General features: G+C 38.6%; 2 protein-coding genes across 9 annotated transcripts in view; one reads left to right on the forward strand and one right to left on the reverse strand.

Moving 5' to 3' along the window:
* Positions 1-5,705: 5,705 nt before the first annotated feature.
* drc1 (dynein regulatory complex subunit 1 homolog (Chlamydomonas)) lies at positions 5,706-13,146 on the forward strand. Of its 2 annotated transcripts, XM_004568799.4 has the most exons (16): positions 5,706-5,871; positions 6,348-6,441; positions 8,249-8,361; positions 8,471-8,654; positions 8,761-8,898; positions 9,482-9,568; positions 9,670-9,792; positions 9,961-10,088; positions 10,167-10,301; positions 10,413-10,782; positions 11,367-11,456; positions 11,537-11,620; positions 11,723-11,844; positions 11,937-12,080; positions 12,157-12,254; positions 13,024-13,146. In XM_004568799.4, the coding sequence occupies exons 1-16, from the start codon at positions 5,795-5,797 to the stop codon at positions 13,041-13,043; spliced, it is 2,007 nt and encodes a 668-aa protein (XP_004568856.1). In that variant the 5' UTR covers positions 5,706-5,794; the 3' UTR covers positions 13,044-13,146. The 2 variants fall into 2 exon arrangements, with proteins under 2 accessions (XP_004568856.1, XP_076730049.1); XM_076873934.1 differs by lacking the exons at positions 5,706-5,871; positions 6,348-6,441 and adding an exon at positions 6,987-7,024.
* A 3-nt stretch (positions 13,147-13,149) lies between these two features.
* otofa (otoferlin a) overlaps positions 13,150-18,155 on the reverse strand; it is an 88,430-nt gene continuing 83,424 nt past the window's right edge. For 5 of the 7 annotated variants that reach the window (XM_076873930.1, XM_076873933.1, XM_076873931.1 and 2 more), the window contains one exon: positions 13,150-13,459. In XM_076873930.1, the coding sequence (XP_076730045.1) occupies positions 13,273-13,459 (187 nt within the window). In that variant the 3' untranslated portion in view covers positions 13,150-13,272. Of the gene's footprint in view, positions 13,460-14,815; positions 17,494-18,155 lie in introns of those variants that run through there. The other 2 variants (XM_012923984.4, XM_023152086.2) reach the window with 2 other exon arrangements.

Below are 18,155 nucleotides of genomic sequence, written 5' to 3' on the forward strand. Positions count from 1 at the left end.
TACAGTTTTCCATCATGTGTGCATTTCATTAACATTTTTTTTTTCTTCTCATTGACTACTTTTATTTTTGCTGCATGTGTACTTTCATTGGCACTGTGACACAAGTTACATTACGCCTAATGAGTACAATGTCATGCTGTTGTTAGAGCAGTTTCTTTACACAGCAGTGGCCCTTGTTCTCAGGTTACGTGGCCTTGTGTTTCTTGCAACGCAGCTTTTCCCTCCGTCATTAGCAGCTAATCTAAACGTGGGATAAGGATACTTGGCCGAATAATCGCAGCAACACATCCGTTAAACTCCTTTGGCTTTTTGGTATTATGGAGTGGAGCCACTGCTGGCTATCAGTGGCTCAAGAGCATTATGGAGATTCTGAGTCATGTGGTCCGGTTGCGGCCAGCGGAGCAGCTAAAAAGCACGGGGAGGGCGGTATGGGTTTTGTCATTCGTGCCCCGGAGTTTAAGAATGACAGCTTTGACTGCCGTTAAGCCTCGTAGCTTTTCGGAGGCGTACTGAGGCTGAAAGTCAAGAAATGGGCCGGAGGTTGCCACGTGAAGGAGAAGACCGATGGAAAAGCTGAACTTGTTGTGAAGTTTAGCTGAAAGATCTTGTGCTTACTACTGAAAGTGGAGAAATGCAAAACAATCTCCACTTAGAAGAAGTTAATAGCCAGCTGCAGTTTGGATGCAAATGCTGGAGAATGTGGAGAACGCCACCAGATACCTCCTAATATTTTTGGAGTGTTACTATCATAGATGTCTCCAAAGGAAGTGCATTAAACCATGGCCCTACATAACCTTTAACTGTAACTTTAATAATTCTGTTCTCCGTTACGTTAAAATATATGCAATATGTATGCACCAAGCACTATGATAAAAGTACATTTCACACCCAAAGCGAGGTTTAGAGGAGTAATACTAACCTATCCAGCAATTACATTTTTTACACTTTTAAATATTCAAATATGATAATATAAGTTTCACTTGTTCAAATGTCATCTTTATTAACATATTAATAGATTTAGATTTTTGAATTAAAAAAAAAAAAAACTATACATACGCATATAATTTTTTATAAATATTATACTTTAGAAAAAATATTTGGTATGCTCATGTTTAAATTTTGAATTTTTAAAACTTATTTACCAAATTGTCTTTGGTTCACAATAGTCATAAATCAATTCATAAAAAATAACTGATAATAATCAACACACATTTATAAAAATAAATACATAAAACTTACATAATCAACAACATATTAGTGTACTAAGCATAGTTTAAATGAAGTCTGCAGATAAGTGTACCTGTAAACTTTAGTGCTTAAGTAAATGTACTGAATTCCCACCACATCCCAATCCTACATTTTATCTTGGATTATAAAATTACTTGCAATCACTGTGTCACTGTAAATAAGGCTGACAAGCAAATGGCTTTCAACACTGGAAATGGAAAGTAAGTGTGCAACAATAATAAAGATCAATATAACTACAATGAATAAGTAATAACTACTTGCATTACTTCACATTTACACCTTGGCTCTGCATGCTGAATTGGATTAGGATCAAAGCAGATCTACCATGAGGCACTAGGTGTTATGAAGTGCCCTGCTCAGTGCCTGTATTTCGAGAAGGAGCCATACCAGGGTTTAAAAAAAAATCTACTGCCTTATTTTGCTGGCTCTGCATCTCAACAACATTGTGTTTTTTTTCAATGCATGAGTGTTAACAAGCTGAATTTCCTCATCTTTGGTGCCCCGCACTTCACCTTGAGAGACAGAAGTGGTTTAGGTTAGCAGTTTGCTTTGGAGTCTTTATTGTTACTTTGTAAAAGATGGAAGGTTTTTTTTTTTTTGTTTTTTTTTTTAGCTGCAAAAAGAACATTTTCATTTTGTGACGTGCGTCAGAATTTTATTTTTTATTTTTTTTATTTTCTAAACTCATTTACATTAAACTGCAACAATGGAAGCAACTCATTCACTCTCTTGTTGAGCTGACTGCAGTACAGAAAAAAAATCCAGAATTATTCTCAGAGTAATTATGGTCTAATGCCATGCAAAATTATTGTTCACCTAATCCACTCACAAAGGGCTTTGATTTTAAAAATGACTGTGAGAATAATTCTATTGTAAACGTGATGGTTTATGAGGAGGAAATTAAAATGATTTTGTGAAATGACTCATATTCTGATTTTGACTGCTTGGTCCAGTTCTTTTCTGGATTAAAGTCCAAAAAACGAACTGAGGTATGAAAAACTTACATTAATGCCAGCAGTGACTTTACACAGAAATAAACAATTGTGCATTATGAGAAGTTGTATGTTTTTATGGTTTATCTTTTTTTTTAATTAATTTTTATTTATTTATTTTTCCAACAGTCCTAAATGTAAACAGTCATTAGCATTGTTCAAGGAATATCTAATCAACCTGTAATCACTGTTATTTCAGAGTAAAACCATAGAGGTGTGATCTTATAGCTGTGTAATGGAAACCATGAATTTTTATTCTGAAATAGAGTTAAAATTTTTAAATAACTGTAACATTTTATAAATTTTGCTAATATCAACATGTTCACAATAATCTGATACCATAAAGTGACTGACTTTTTTTAATGGACTCTCATTATTACTGTATTTCTTTATCTTGCGTTTTTAGCTTGAATCGACAAGTGTTGATGCGTAAAAATTATGACATAAAGCTAAAAAAAAAGCCAAATTAGCTAAAGAGCAAGATAGTAAGTAGCATTTATTACACAAACTATAATACAATAAACATGTAACATGTTAAAAGAAATTGCACTTGTTTACCTGCAGTAGCCCCGTTACCTCCCTGCGTGCCTTCTTTTGTGTTTCCCACTGCTCTCCCGTCTTTTAATGTTCAAAGACTGAAATTGTGCAGTTAAAGAAGTAGAGACAAAAGATTTGTTGGGGGAAAATTACTGGGCACTTGTTTGCAGTGCATGCTGCACACATGGCAAAAACATACTTCCTTTTGCACAAGTTACCTTGAGACAAGGACAGTACATTTCATGTTTCAACAGTAAGGGGATGCTCTTCATGTTGTTTGTGAATCTGGCCTTCTGTTTTCATTCATTAAATCTCATTTTTGTCCAATTTTTTTGACTAGTTTGCTGTTCTTTGACAAGGTCATGGCCTTTCTGGAGCTAAGCATTGTTGTATTTCTTTTTTTTTTCTAATTTTTTTGCTGTATTCTACAATCATCCTCCTCTCTTTTGTATTCTGTCCCATGCTGCAGTACAGTGAATGTCTCCATCGTTATGGCAATATTAAGAAACTCTTAGTTAGGACTTAAAATGTTATGCAACCCCCACCACACCAACACTCTAAGCTGTCAGTTAGTTAACTGGCTGAAGGTCAGGCTTAGATTATGCCCCTGGGTAATGAATATGACGCTTTGTTGAACAAGAAGTAAACATATGCCCCTGGGGGTAGGAATTAACGGACACACACACACACACTCTCTCTCTCTCTCTTTTACCAAGCATATGTAGAGTGAATGGGGCTTATTATACACCTGCAAGTGGGGTCAAAGTCTGTCAATCCCTAGCTTATGGTATTATGATAGATTTTAGAATCACTCTCTAATGGCAGTCATTCAGTTTGTAATCTCAGCAGCTTGATGCAAAAGCACTCAACGTTCCAGCTAAGGGTCTGTTGAAAATAAGGCCTTCTCCTCATTCATTCCTCACTTCCCTCTTTCCCAAAGGTCTTATGACAAGTCAGCTGTTAGTGACATCACAGATGCAGGATCATATGTCAGAAACCTTTGCTGCCTGACTTATATCCCTTGCAACCATGGCCACTTGAGGCCAAAAGAGCGGCGAGAGGCCCCGGGGGGTGGAGGCAGGGGCACTCTTCAGAGCAAGAACATCTGACCCGTGTGTGAGTTTGTTTGTGTGGGCAACCAGACTGTGCGCATCTTGTCATCAGCTTGAGAAGACATCTATCATGTGCATGTGTGCATGTGTGTGTGAATTAAAAGTCCAGGTTCTGTGTATGTGAGTATCTGGGTTATGGTGATCGGGGGGCATGACAATTAGTGAGCATGGCCCTTGTGAAAAAATATTCAGAAATACTTGTTTGTGGAATTTCAAGTCAAGTTTTGATCACAAGGTAGTAGCTCCACCTAAAGTCAGCTTTGCAAATTACACTAAAGTTCATTATGTGATAATATTTAAATTCTTCTTCTTCTTTTTTTTTTAGAAAATAAATTAATCCTAAAAAAATTAAGACACCACTTAATACACACACAAAAACCTTGCTAGGTCTCATGTTGATTACAAATTTCACTTTTACAATTGTCTGCTCGTTGTGTCTCTAGCACTGTTCTGATGAGCATGTGCCACGACTGCACAGTTTTTTGACTGCCTGTAACGCTTCACTGGGGAAAATAATCTCATGTCATAATCCGTTTTATGAACCTACAATGAAACTTGGAAGATTATGATGTTACATTTCTTAGAAATGACCCTGTTAGGGAGAGATCATTGCTAATATCTGCACACTGTCCTATAGTATGGAAGTTCTCATCCCCAAAATGATCTGGACCAAGTGTGTATAACATAAGGCCAATCAAAGACTCCAATCTGGCCCACTGGAAAATGAAAAATGATGCAGATTGTGAAGTTCTTACTATAAGTTAAAATTTTGTTTTTACAGCTTTTCCTACTAAAGACTTTCCCTGTGGTCTTTCGTACTACACCATAGTAAATAAGTAATATATAAATATTTTAATGACAGAAATGCTCCTGTTTTTCCCTATCTGGTGTAGAATCTCTATTTTTTATAGAGGAAAAAGGGACATTTTCTTAGTTTCTAAATTAACAAAAAGTTAGTTCTGTTATTTCAGGACAGTCTGGGCAATGAGCTGTCTAAACCTTTTCTGTTTTTAAGTATGCCTGTTTCTTACATTTTAAGACCAAAATCATGCTGACAGATTTCCTCAATTTCTTTATCACATAGAAAAAGGGGAATGCACTTTATTTAAATTCTTTTTTCTTAATTGAACATATCTGAGGGATTCAATAATTAGTTAAACTACTTTACACTGACAGAAAGGCAAGTTTCGCTTGAGGTCAAAGTGAGCTGTTAAATGAGTTGACATTCCTGATCTAGGGCGGTTGAAACCCGATGATGCCGCTAGATGGCAGCACCGAGCCATGTAAAATTTAACAGCATCATAAAAGCTACTCCCCCGGTAGAGTCGCATTTTAAAAGCCCTAAACACAAGGAAAGGGAGTAAGAGAGCTTACTAAATAGAAGCAATCTCTAAACATGATCAGTCATTAGTAGCAGATAGCAGCACAGAATGAAAACAAGAACAAAGCCGGCAGACTGCGCTTTATTAACAAATGAAGGGATTATATTAGAGACACTTGAAACTGTTAACGTCATTATTAGTCTTTCAATGATGAAGGAAGGAATATTCTGATAGGAAATATAAGTGTAATAAGTTGTGAATAGAAAATGAAACAAGTTGTCACAGGCCTCTGTACAAACTAAGTGCAACCAATTATTCAGTAGCTTGTATAACAGTCCTCAGCAATGACACTTAAAAAGACACTGAAATAACGACTGTCGCTGTTTTATTTTTGAGTAAAACATATGCACGTTTCCTCTTTAAAAAAACAAACAAAAAATAGGACTTCAAATTAACGAGGGAACCTGAAAGCAGCTCCGTCGCCAAAGCAACGCTTACCAAACACTCTACAGGACTGCTGCGGACGACTTTAACTGTACAACGTTTAATGACTTTTTAGTAATTTTTACAACATCGTCAAACAATGGAAGAAGCTGGCAAAGTGCATGAAGAGGCGCCCGAACCTCCTGTGTTGTCCGACAATCAAGTGGATAAGAAGGGGTAACCTGCAGCTTACTGTGGCTAAACACTGCGATAGACGGGACAACGACAACTACCTTGAAAGCGCCGTTGCACGTTGTTTGTGTGTGTGTGTGTGTGTGTGTGTGTGTGTGTGTGTGTGTGTGTGTGTGTGTGTGTGTGTGTGTGTGTTTTAAATCTGACCGTTTAATAAATACGATGAACTCTGTCACTTTGCAGTTTGGCCCATTTTTGTTGATACTTTGCTCATTTGAGTTGAACGCTGCTCATGTAAAAAAAAAAAAAAGTGGAACAACGAATGTTTTAAAAGCTGTAAAAGCCTCACAGTTATATTTTATTACATCAGTTGAACACAGATATATAAAAAATAACCTCTAATAATCAAAAGACCACAGTTACATGTCGTAAATCTTTTCTTAGTGTCCCAGGTGATTAAGTAAAGCGTAAAGTTAACCTGATATCACTCTACAGATGGTAACTATATTGTATGTTTATAGGGCCTCCAGTTTTAAGGGAAAGAAAGACCCCACTGAGGAGGGGAATGAGGAGCTGAAGAGCAAAATGGAAGAAGAAAAGACGGACGTTAAAAAGGTGGTTTTTTCATGTTTCCCTGTCCCCTACCTCTGCAGGATTAGTGAAACAATTGAAATGTGTATGTCTGGACTTCTTTTGGGTTTGTGAAGAGATTTCAGATTTCACCTTCATCAGATTTCATCCACGAGATCTCTTTAGTTCCAAAAACCTGATGGAGAGTGACAGACAATTAAACCCTTTTCTGTTGTCCCCCTGGAGTGTAATCATGTGAGTTCTTAAGAGTCACATGATGAACCTAGGTGTGAACATGGTGTGAATCCTGTCACATGATGTCCAGTTCAATTCAATGAAATTCAAGATGTGAATCTTTTGTAAGACATTAGCTCATCCTGCTTTAAGATATTGATATTGCAGCCTTGAGAGACCTTCCCAGGCACTTTAACCTTCACTAACACCTCATCCTCTATAATGAGATCCATGCCTTGTTCACACCTTGGCTTGTGTGACTCTTAATGACTTGCATGATTGCAAGGTGGTTCGAGGACTCTCAGGACACCAACAGGAGGACAATGTCATTAGGGGTTAAATACCGGCAGCTTGACACCAGTTTTTAGAACTGAAGAGACTTCATGGATGAGAGGTGAGTTGTCACAAAACAAAAAAGTTGCCTTCATTTTAAGGCAGGGCAGCTTAGGATCAATTTACATTTCACTCCAAATAAGCTTTGCGAGGCAAAAGTACTAACAGGACTAGAAAGAGGAATCAAATTTCTCTCATATCAAGTTCTCTTCATTGGTTCCCTGAATTTAAATAATTCTTTCTTGTCAGTTTTGAATAGCGATATCTTACCCATCATATCTTAAAGACCCTATAGTACCATAATATATAACCTGTGGCTTCTAGAGCTTCTAAAACTAGAATCAGAGCCACAGCCTTCAACTATCAGGACACTGTACTGTGGATCTTGCTCACAGTTCGGATTCAGGACATAAACATCTGTTGATGAAACTAGGCTACGAAGAGAGGTGATGATCAGTCAGCAGCAGAGAAAGATCTCTACAGATCATGACAGTGTCGGTGGAAAAATATAGAGAAGGTCAGAAAGATCTTCAGTGTGTCTTCGTGGATCTAGAGAAAGCATCTGATGGGGTGCCAAGAGGGGAACTGTGCCACTGCATGAGGAAGTCAGGAGTGGCAGAGAAGTATGTGAGGGAGGTGGAAGACATGTACAGCGAGACAGTGGAGAGATGTGGAGTACGAGTGACACATGGGTTCAAAGCGGATCAGCTCTAAGCCCCATCTTATTAGCAGTGATGATGGACAGGTTGACTAATGAGGTTAGGCAGGAGCTTCTGTGAACCATGATGTTTGCAGACGATATTCTGATCTGTAGTGAGAGTAGGAAAAGGTGAAAGAGAGGAACGATGGAAGTATGCAGTGAAAACAAGAGGAGTGAAGGTCAGTAGAAACAAACCAGAATACAAGCGTCTGAATGAAAGGGACACCGGTGGAAAGGTGAAGAATAGAGATAGTGAAGGTATATGAGTTTAAATACCTGGGGTCATCCATCCAAAGGAACAAACATTATATCAGAGGGTTAGGTCATGATTTTGTGTTCTTGACTCTTATTGTGATTGCTATGTTGGAATGAAATAATTAAATCCATTAAAGCGAGTGGCCAAAGGAGAGGCAGCATTATAATATCCACTAAAATAGATCTTTATAACTGAAACTGAAAACAAAACTGAAGTTATTGCAAAAGATGAAGTCCAATCACTAAATGGACACTACCACAATCAGATGTAGCTTTCTTAAATTCTTATGAGATGTATTTATTTTGATTTGTCCCACTTTCACTGCTCAGAGGATAATGAGCCTGCAGAAACGTCTGACCACATTAGTGACCAACATTCAAACTGCAGCGGACGCCAAAGAGATGGAGCGAAGGTCAGGGATGGAGGACAACTGCAGAATTAGGTACGTCTTTTAAATTGTTCTCAGTGTTCAAATCACGCTTTCTCCCATGCAGAAAACCCAGTGCTAAAGTGGCTGATGTTAAATTATGATATTCTTTCCCATCAAACAGAGAGGAGCGACTGAAAGATGATGCTAAGGCCTGTCAGGAAAAGGTTGAGGAGATCAGAAAAGGGTGGTCGATAGTTAATCAAAAGGTGGTTCATTCAGAACTGCAGAGTGTCCTGGACAGCCAGCAGCAGCTGTGTGCTGCAGTGATAGAAGACAAGAAAAAACTCATAAGGGAGCTCCAATGGGTAAATTATACACAAATGAGTAAAAGCATGATTTCATGGAGTTTGCATTTGTACCTCAAAGCCATTGTTTATAACTTGGTTCCCTTTTCTGCACTGTGCTGAACAGGAGCGCCGGGTCAAAGAGGATGAGTATTTGAAGAACTTGAGAAGGCTCGATGAGGAGATCAAACTGATGCTCGACAGGATGCAGCAACAGTTTCAAAACCTGTCCAAGGCCTACAGAGAGGAGCTCACACAACTTCAGGTAGAACCAGATCTGAGTCACAAAGGAGCTTTAAATGATTTTTAGTGCATCTGAATCAGTGAGCTGATCACATCTTTGCCTTATTTCAGTTTGACTTTTTGTTTTTAACTCCGCTTAGTTACGGTTAGTTTCTATTGTGGGTTTGTGTGTTTCAGTTTAGATTTTACTTGTTTGAAAATGTTTAGTTTTTCTTTTAGTTGAGTTTTTATTAGTTTCAGTTTAGGAAAATCACTGCAGGTATTACGATAAAAACAAATCCAGTGTCTGCATAAATACATCAAGACATCACGTCTTGTGTCATGCACTTATGCATACTGCATATATCTACTACTTACTTTGCTTGTAAAAAGCGGTTATTTGAGGTACTGCTCCCTTCTTATCAGCTCAAAGCAGTCTGGCTGTTTTCCTGTAACTTCTATCATCAACGAGGCATTTTCACCCAGGGAACTACCACTCACCAATTATTTTCTCTATTTCAAAGCATTCTCTGTAAACCTTAGAGATGGTTGTGCAGCAATATCCCATTATATCTATGTTATCTAGATTCTTATTAATAATCTAATGATTGTCCTGTTTTTGGCAGGCAGTTTATCAGCAGGAAATTGAAGTCTTACTTGCTAAAGACAAGGCTAAGCTGAAAGAACATATGAAGGAACATTGGGACACAGAGGTTAGGATTATTTAAATTAATTCACATACACTTAACTTCTCATTGATGCTAATATGTTACATATATCAGCTCTGTATGTAATGAATGTAACCTATTTCTAGCTGGAGAGTCTGATGGAGAGGAGGAGGATGGTAGAGGAGTCTGAAAAGACAGTTCATGATGTTATGTTGGAGAATACCACCAAAATCAAACTCATGCAGCTGGAAGAAAATGCAAAGTCTCAGGTTTGTTTTACCCCAGTGCTTTATTACAATATGATGAAGCCTGGATGTTCTTTGGTGCTGAACATGCCATAGAGTGGTAGTGGTTGTGCTGCAAAAAATAAGATCAGTGTTTTACCACTCGATGTAAATGAACGCTCAGTCTTGAGATTGCTTTTCTTGCTTTTACAGGCTCGGCTGAGAGAACAACAACAGATGAAAGGCAAATCTGTAATTTTAAATTTTAAACAACTTGAACATGGCAACAAGAATGCAGCATATAATGCCAAGCTGGGAGAAATGAAGGGCAAAATATTAGGGTATTACAGTTTTTGCAGATAGAAATACACATAAATACACATACATGTCCAAGTTATGATGGTATCTTTTTGTTTCAGCTCTTCGAAAGAGGTGAAAAACTTAAAAACCAAGTATGCCAAACAAAAGGACAAGTTTATGAAGCAGAGACAGTATTTGTGTGAGGTCCAAAAACGTTCCCGCCAGCACTATGAACGCATACAGAAGGAAGTCAGGTAAGTAAGTGTTAATAATAATAATAATAATAATGATAATAATATTAAAAATAATAACCTAATTTTTTTTTTTTTTTCTGTTCAACTTCAACCCTTCCTTGCTTCATGTAGGTACACCACAGCCGCTGATGCCCGAAAGTTTGAGGAGATGTGGGTAATGATGGAGGAAGAGGTGACACAGCTAGCGGAGAAGGCTTTGGCCATTGACTCTCTGATCTGCAAGCACCTTGGTTTAGCCTGGGAATGTCCTTCAGCTGCCTTCATGGAGTCACCTGGTCCCCGCAGATCTCAGGAGCATGACACTAACCCCACCAGTCACCCCTTGCAAACCAGGCATCTTTCACACTGCAGCCAGAGGATGATGGATGCATCAGTCGGGCCCAGCCTGGAGAGGGACTCAGAGCACGGCACAGGGGTGGAGGAAGGGGAGCTATCCTCAGAGATGCTGATGAAAGCGATGGAGCTGCTTTGTGATGAAACGGTTAGAAACAAGTCCACAGGTTGTGTTTATGAATGATGACAGTATGGAGGCGGTTGTTGTAGAACGGGGCATGAATTGCACATGTTCCTTAGACATCCACAGATGTGCAGTATTTATATCATACTAGACACGTCAGTAACATGTCAGTAATTACATGAGAAATTTTTGTCAAGCTAAGCTTTTCTAATTAAGCTTTGGTACAGATTAAACAAGAACAAAGTTAAATGATGAGCTTTAGCAGGGCTGATACATTTTGGGATGTTATTTAATTTGGAAATTTGAGAATAAGCTCAGGAAGCTAGAGCAATAAAACCATTTAATAACATTTCATAACTACACAATACAAATTATGCCTTTTATTGCAGGGTAAAAAACAAAGTACAATTATATATGGAAAATATTCACATTTGACAAAGCAGATGACTTAAGTAGGGTGTTAGCAGTATATCTCAGTTTTTGCATAGTCAGTCAGGTATTATTATAGAGAAACACTACTTTTGTAAAACCAAAGAAAAAAACAGATAAAAAAATGCAAAATTGCAGTTACAAGAGCCTTTAAGATAAATATCTTCCTCCCAACTTAGGGATTCCTGGTGGAAGATAAACTGCGGAAGCTGCTGGCCCCCATGGAGAAAAATGAACAGACCACTGTGAAGCTGCATTCTCTCTTTGCTGTGAGTTCACATTTAGTGCTCCTTTTCATGTTTTTCATGTAGTTACTATTGAAAATCACACATGCTGTTTTCTCTTTTAGGTTCTGGGTCTTGAAGAAAAGGATTTAGCCAAGTTGGCTGAGTTTTTACTCATGTACAAACGTCAACAAGGAGAGCAGACTGTGGTGAGGAATCGAATGAGCAGTGGGCTTGTACTGAATATGGCCTTTGTGATTAGACAACTACTGTTCTTGTATCTTCTGTCAGTGTTTTTGTTCTGGCTGCAGGGTCATTTTGTTGAGGAGGCAGAGGCCATGGAGAACAGCGCCACAGCTGATTCAACCTCCAGACTCATCAACCCTAACAACATCTTGCCTGCTTTACGATGTTTCCTTGAGCAGCACAGGAAGTAAGACTACATATTGAATCATCAGTCCCGTGTCTCTTCCTCTGTGTGAGTGTTTTATACTAATTTTTTCCTGTTGCGCTTTGAAAACGGAGGTCTGTCCACGAGCGTTCCAGTTTAAGCCATCCAGCTAGAGATACCTCAGTGGAAGAAGCCTACTGGGATAGGCTTGGCAACATTATCACTGAGGACAAACTCAAGCTGTGGGATGCAGCAGAAAGGGAATTAAAGCAGTATGAGTGAGTAACACCTACACTGAAAGCAGGAATACCTCTGAATCAGATCAGTCATTTTTGTGTGTGTGTGTCTTTCCAGAGAGGTCCTGATGGATATCTCTGAGCTTGTCCCTGAAACTGAGCTCCTGAGGCAGCAGAACACTAAGCTGCGGATGCAGCTGCAACAGATACTCAGCAGTACGTGCACTTATGTTTAAGTTTACAGCACTGTAATCTAGTGCGAATAAGAATAATGATAAAACATAGGGCCTTTACCATCATAGCACAGGGTGTATCAAAAAGAATCACCAAATTTCAAAGTGCTTTAACTGTTCACCGGCATCGAGCGACACACGTACTGTTAGAAAGAGTGAGTTTGATGTGGTGACATTATTACAGCAATGACTCCAGATACTCGCAAAAGTGTGGGATGAGTTTGACAATCACATGGACGTATGCTGGGAGGACACATTGAGCAAACTGGAAGTTTTGTATGTAAAACTTTATATTCAGCCACGTATTTTAAAATTACTGTCTATTACTATTAAAATATAGGCTTTTGAAATCAGACAATTCTTTTTTGATACACCCTGTATATTAAAACAGGAAGCTTTGATCATTTATAATAATAATTAGTGGTTAATGCTACAAATGATTAACTATCCAGCTTTTTCAATGCAAACATTTTCAGATTTCAGATTTGACTGAATTTTAGAGTGTTTTTGACTGAATGAACAGGTCATTTAATCTGAATACCTCTTATACCTCTGGCCAATTCTGGGTATTATTATTATTATTGTTATTAATTTCAAGTACTTACTTCCAATACAATGAATAATTAAATGATAAAATAAGAAACATTTATCAAATTAAACTATAATCATAGCAATCAGTAAAACAAAAGGGCTTTAAAATCCCAACTGAGCAGAACATCATGGATCTAACATCTTCTCTGCCTCTCTGACAGGTACCCGGAGCTCTAATTAATGAATAATCACTGTGGAGTCCGAGAGCACTGGAAGCGCCTTTGTGTTCATTTAAAAAACAAACAAAAAAAAAAAAAACACCATTAAATGATAATGTAGTGTGAGATTTTTTATTTATTTATTTTTTACAAATGTAAAAGAAAAATAGTCTTACAGTGTAGTTAATCAAACACATACAGTGTGGTTCAGTGTAAACAACAGTACACAGAGGATGTGTGTGTGGTTCGTCTCTACCCAGCAATGTTAAACAGCTTGTGGCTGAGCGCTGAGGGCAGAGAGAAGAAGAGCAGAACCAGAAAGAGCAGACCCAGTACAGCAACCAGCAGCATCACACAGTGCAGCTTGTAGTGCCTCCAGGCCAGGATACACATCGTCCTCACTGGAGCCAGCAGCCACGACATGCTGGCATTGGGGCGACTGCAAAGACAGATTCATAAATCAAACAGCAGTCACTGAAATTCAAAAAAAGCATGTTAGATTGTTAGTAAGTTTAATTTTGATTTTGGAGCTAATTGAGAAAATTTGTCTGTAATTAGTTGAATTAACATCCAATAAAATCCAAATAAAATTAAAGCCCAATATCTTTTTGGCTCTGTTTTTGATGCTGCTGAAGGAAATTCTTCAGGCCAATGTGAACTAGTCACTAACTTGATTTGCCTTTTCTGCTGAGCAAGTTGTCTGCAGTAGTCTACAAGCCTTTAGCTCAGGGGTCCCCAATCCCAGTCCACGAGGGCCGGTGTCCCTGCAGGTTTTAGATGTGTCTTTGATCCATCACAGCTGATTTAAATAAATAAATTACCATCTCAACATGTCTTGAAGTTCTCCAGAGGCCTGGTAATGAACTAATCATTTGATTCAGGTGTGTGAGATCTAAAACCTGCAGGGACACCGACCCTCGCAGACTGGGATTGGGGACCAATGCTTTAGCTGCTCTCTTTAGGGGTTGTCATACTGGATCATCTGCCTTCATCTCACCTTATCACCTCGTGATAGGTATGGCACACCAACCCTGTGCATTGTCCATCCTGGTCTTTCCCAGTGAAAATCTTAATCACATCAGGTCTCACTGCCGTCTTGTAAAGCTTGTAAAACGATCTGTGTTCACTACCTCTGCTCCTTGCAGTTTCACTGTTACACCCATCTCTCTCGCTCACACACGTATTCTGTTTCACTTATACCGACTTTCATTCCTTTTTTCTCCAGAGAATACTTCTGTACCAAAAACATAAAAATACATTTTAGTGTACTGGTTGAGGGTTTTGTGTGCAACAAAATAATAATGTTAGTCAAGCATGTCAATCTATATAGCTATATATATATATGTCTATATCGCTGCAGGCCTTTAAGCCATTCTTATTTCCCAGTCTGGAACTTAGTAAAAACAAATGCGACACTCCTGTCTAAAATAAATAGTAAGTGGGACAGTTGGATGAAAACGTCTAAGTTAGTGTGTTAGATACCAGCTTAGTCATTCATTTTTTTCTCACTTTTAATATTCTATTAATTTATTTATTTTAACCCAAATCAGATCTTTAAATCTAAATGAATCCTTTAGTGAGGATTTAGTGCTCAGGGTTTTGGCTAAACAATGAAACTGAACTTAATGCTCATCACAGCACGACAGGATGTAAACATTAATGGCATCCTTGTCAGCTGTTTGAGAGCTGTAAACTTCTTTTTGTCCTTTGAGCCCCACAGGGGCAAGAATCATCAGCATACTTTTAAGGATAACTAGCACTATGGGTGTCACGGCTGGCGGAGGGAGCCGTGTGGTGTGGAGGAAAAGGAGGACCCAAAATGCAGCAAACTGATGATACGAGTGACGTTTTATTTACAGGGTGGTAGTGGCAAAAACAGGCAATGAAGCACGAGTAATTACAAACGGAAACCTAAACTGGGAGAAACTAAGTGACAAACCTGGGACCATACAAAGGGGTGCGGGGCAGAGAGACGCAGAGACAGGAACACCATAGAACGCAGATGAATGTAGATTAACGCAGTGATACATGGATGAACGCAGACGAGCCGACAACAAACACAGACCGACACCCACTAAATATACACACACAAGGTAATCAGGTAATCGCACACAGGAGGGAAGAACAGCTGATCTGAATACACATGATGACTGGAGGACACAAGCTGAACACAATGACAACAGACACAGACTTTCAGAACAAAACAGGAAATCTAGAACCCGAACCGGACACAAGGGGGGAGGACACAGAATAACTAGACAGAGGGAAATAATCACAAAACACAAAACGCTGGGTCAACGACCCAGGACCATGACAGTGGGGGTGTTATGTTATCAGTGTAATTCAGTCTATTTCAAATTGTCAAAACAAACAATGTATATGAATACACAAACCCATTGTAAAAACAGGCAAGTTTATTGCAAACAGTGAAACACAGTATCACAAGCAAAGGTTCCAACCACAGGCAAACTAAACGTAAAGGACACCACACACTTTTGTCTGGAGACAAAAACAGAGTTTTCAGAAGTAACCCCGACATATTTGACTAATATTCCCATAAAAATCATCTTTTACATTTTCGTTAACGTTAAAGACAACAGGGTTGGTGATTTGGTTTGCGTCGAGCTGGAAAGACAAGTCATGCTAACACACATGACCACTTTGGTCAGTTATCACAGTGATGCATGCATATTAACATATACTGTAGCCAACAGTGATCACCTTTACATGTCTGTAACTTTGGAGGATTATTAAACAGACCCTGGTCAAAATGATAATCACAAATTATTTATTTTAATTTTCTCTGGGATTTTTATGAGTGACGTTTATGAGTCAGAAGACGAGGCTGGAGAGCATTTACATAATTACACACACACATAAAACTCAGGACATCCAGAGGGAAGCTGCTGTGAACACCCATGCTTGCACAATAACACAATTATAAAAATGAGGGGGAGATTTGAATCATTTGCAAAATCAGTTTTTGTTTTTATTCTTAAGGAGAAATCTTTAAAACTGCAGATAAACTAAACACCACAAAATGCTCATTAATTAAACAATTAATAACTAAGTCATCTTGTTCTATGTCTCACTGAAATTTACTAGGAAAATAGAATTATTTTTGTTTCCTTATTATTATTACTATATAAGTGTGCAAAAACTGCAATACCAATAACAGTTAAAAAGGTAACACTTTAACCTCATTTAGTATTTATAAGCACTGAATCGAAATTTCATATACAGTTTATAACAAACTCTAATGAAAATATAACTTCTCGTGAGAGCAGTGACTAGAGAAAGCTGGGTTATAAACAGATAAAGAATTATTATATCATTACGTAATAAGTTATAGCTGTTGACAAGTACTCCACATCAATAATGACTTCAAAGGTCCTTAAATTTCAGAGATATTTCCATCTGCAGTAATTTATATTTACTCTGTTCTGAGACATGATGCAACACTCATTATGTCTCGGAACATAATGAGCAAACAGCATTAGAAGGAGGAACTGGAATGAATGTGGTTTGCAAAGCAGCTTGCCACATGGAGCAACTGTAGGCTGGCTAAAACATCCTAAATAGAATCTAATAGATAAATATAATCTGAGCCATTAGCTGTGGGCTAATTGATATCAGTTGATCTGTGGGGACTTTGAGGCCTGCCTGAACTAACACTATGTTCAATTTCTCCACATTATAACACCACACCACAAACCATTTATTCAATATAGTGCTTATAAATAAAATGGTGGCAGGGTTAAAGTGTTACCCAAAGTTTTGTCCATTCCCTCTTAAGCTAAAACAGTAACAAGAGCTCATATAGTATGACTTGAAAGTGCAATCGCCTGACCACTAACCCTGGAACATATAAAATAAACTGAAGGCTGAAACAAATACAGAACCACCCACTTTCATGTAGCATTGCTTCAGAGGATTTTCAGGTTCGATCGGGGGTTACTTTGTGCCATGTAATTTCTGTGTAATCGTTTAAAAGGATTGAGTCCAAATATTGTGCATTAGATTTGTTAGCTGTTTTGCAGAGTTGTTAGTTGGATCTTCATTACTTGGGAGCCAGGGGGGCAAGGAAGGGGCAGTGGGGCAGTCACTTTCGATGGTGTTCCCTTCTCCTTTCAGTGCTAAGAGGGGAAGGTGTGAGCTGATTATGAAGCTCAGATTGGATTAGAGAGGAGAAAACATAGCAGTCTTGTCTCCCATCAGTGTTGCTCCCTTTCACTTATCCATCCATCTATCCATGTAGCCACCCTTCCCCTCCCCATCCCCCTAGCAGTGACTTAGGCCCCCAGCAGCTTCTTGACAAGGTAGCCTGGCATGCTGTAGAGGAAGAGGCCCACCATGATGAGCAGCAGCAGGGCCAGCACTATCTTGATGATCAGCCACTTGTAGCGGTTGCACACCAGGTAGCGGATTGCTTTCAGCGGGCTCAGGAACCAGAGGAAGGTGGTGTCTGGGCGACTGGATGGTTCAGGTGGAGTTTTTAAGAGGATGAAAATAAAGAAATGGTGAGGAAAACATGGAAGTGGAAGGAGTGTTGAGTTAAAGGAGGGTGAGAAGGGGTGAGTAATGGTGGACAATGAAAGGGAGCAAATAAAGAGGAGTAGGACAGAAAGAGAAAGCTGGTGTTAGTAAGCCATGTTGCAATAATATGCATGCTCACGGTTCACATTTCTATCAGTATTATGTTTCACAGGAGCAAAAAAACACATCACAGAGTGGAAGCTTTCTATTATGCAGAATGAGTATGTTGACACATGTAAATGAGTGGATGATGATTGACCAACAGCTCAAAAGACTGACATTTCTGGCAAATGTTTGCAACAGATGCTTATTGCCCCCCACCGCTCCCCACCCTGGAAACCAGAATCCAGAAATATCCTGGATGTAGGCACTCATACAGCTTATAGTGCATTACAATTCACAGGTTTTTTCTCATAAAATGGGATGAGATTTTTTCATATTGTAGATGGCCGATGGACTCGTTTGCCTAGATACGATGTTGAAATGCCCACAAAGTATGCAAAAATACTTAGCACAACATTACTAAAAAATACAGGAACTCTTTTTATATTTTGTTGCTTGTAAGCAAACAACTACGGTTTAATATGCTTAAATACAGG

The sequence above is a fragment of the Maylandia zebra genome, linkage group LG15 (assembly GCF_041146795.1).
Source record: "Maylandia zebra isolate NMK-2024a linkage group LG15, Mzebra_GT3a, whole genome shotgun sequence".
In the NCBI taxonomy this organism is placed as follows: Eukaryota; Metazoa; Chordata; class Actinopteri; order Cichliformes; family Cichlidae; genus Maylandia; species Maylandia zebra.

Coding starts and splice junctions, on each gene's coding strand:
- drc1 (XM_004568799.4), top strand. CDS start 5,795: ATGGAAGAAGCTGGCAAAGTGCATGAAGAGGCGCCCGAACCTCCTGTG. Junction 9,793..9,960: donor AAGAAAATGCAAAGTCTCAG/GTTTGTTTTACC, acceptor TTGCTTTTACAG/GCTCGGCTGAGAGAACAACA. Junction 11,457..11,536: donor AGCTGCATTCTCTCTTTGCT/GTGAGTTCACAT, acceptor TTTCTCTTTTAG/GTTCTGGGTCTTGAAGAAAA.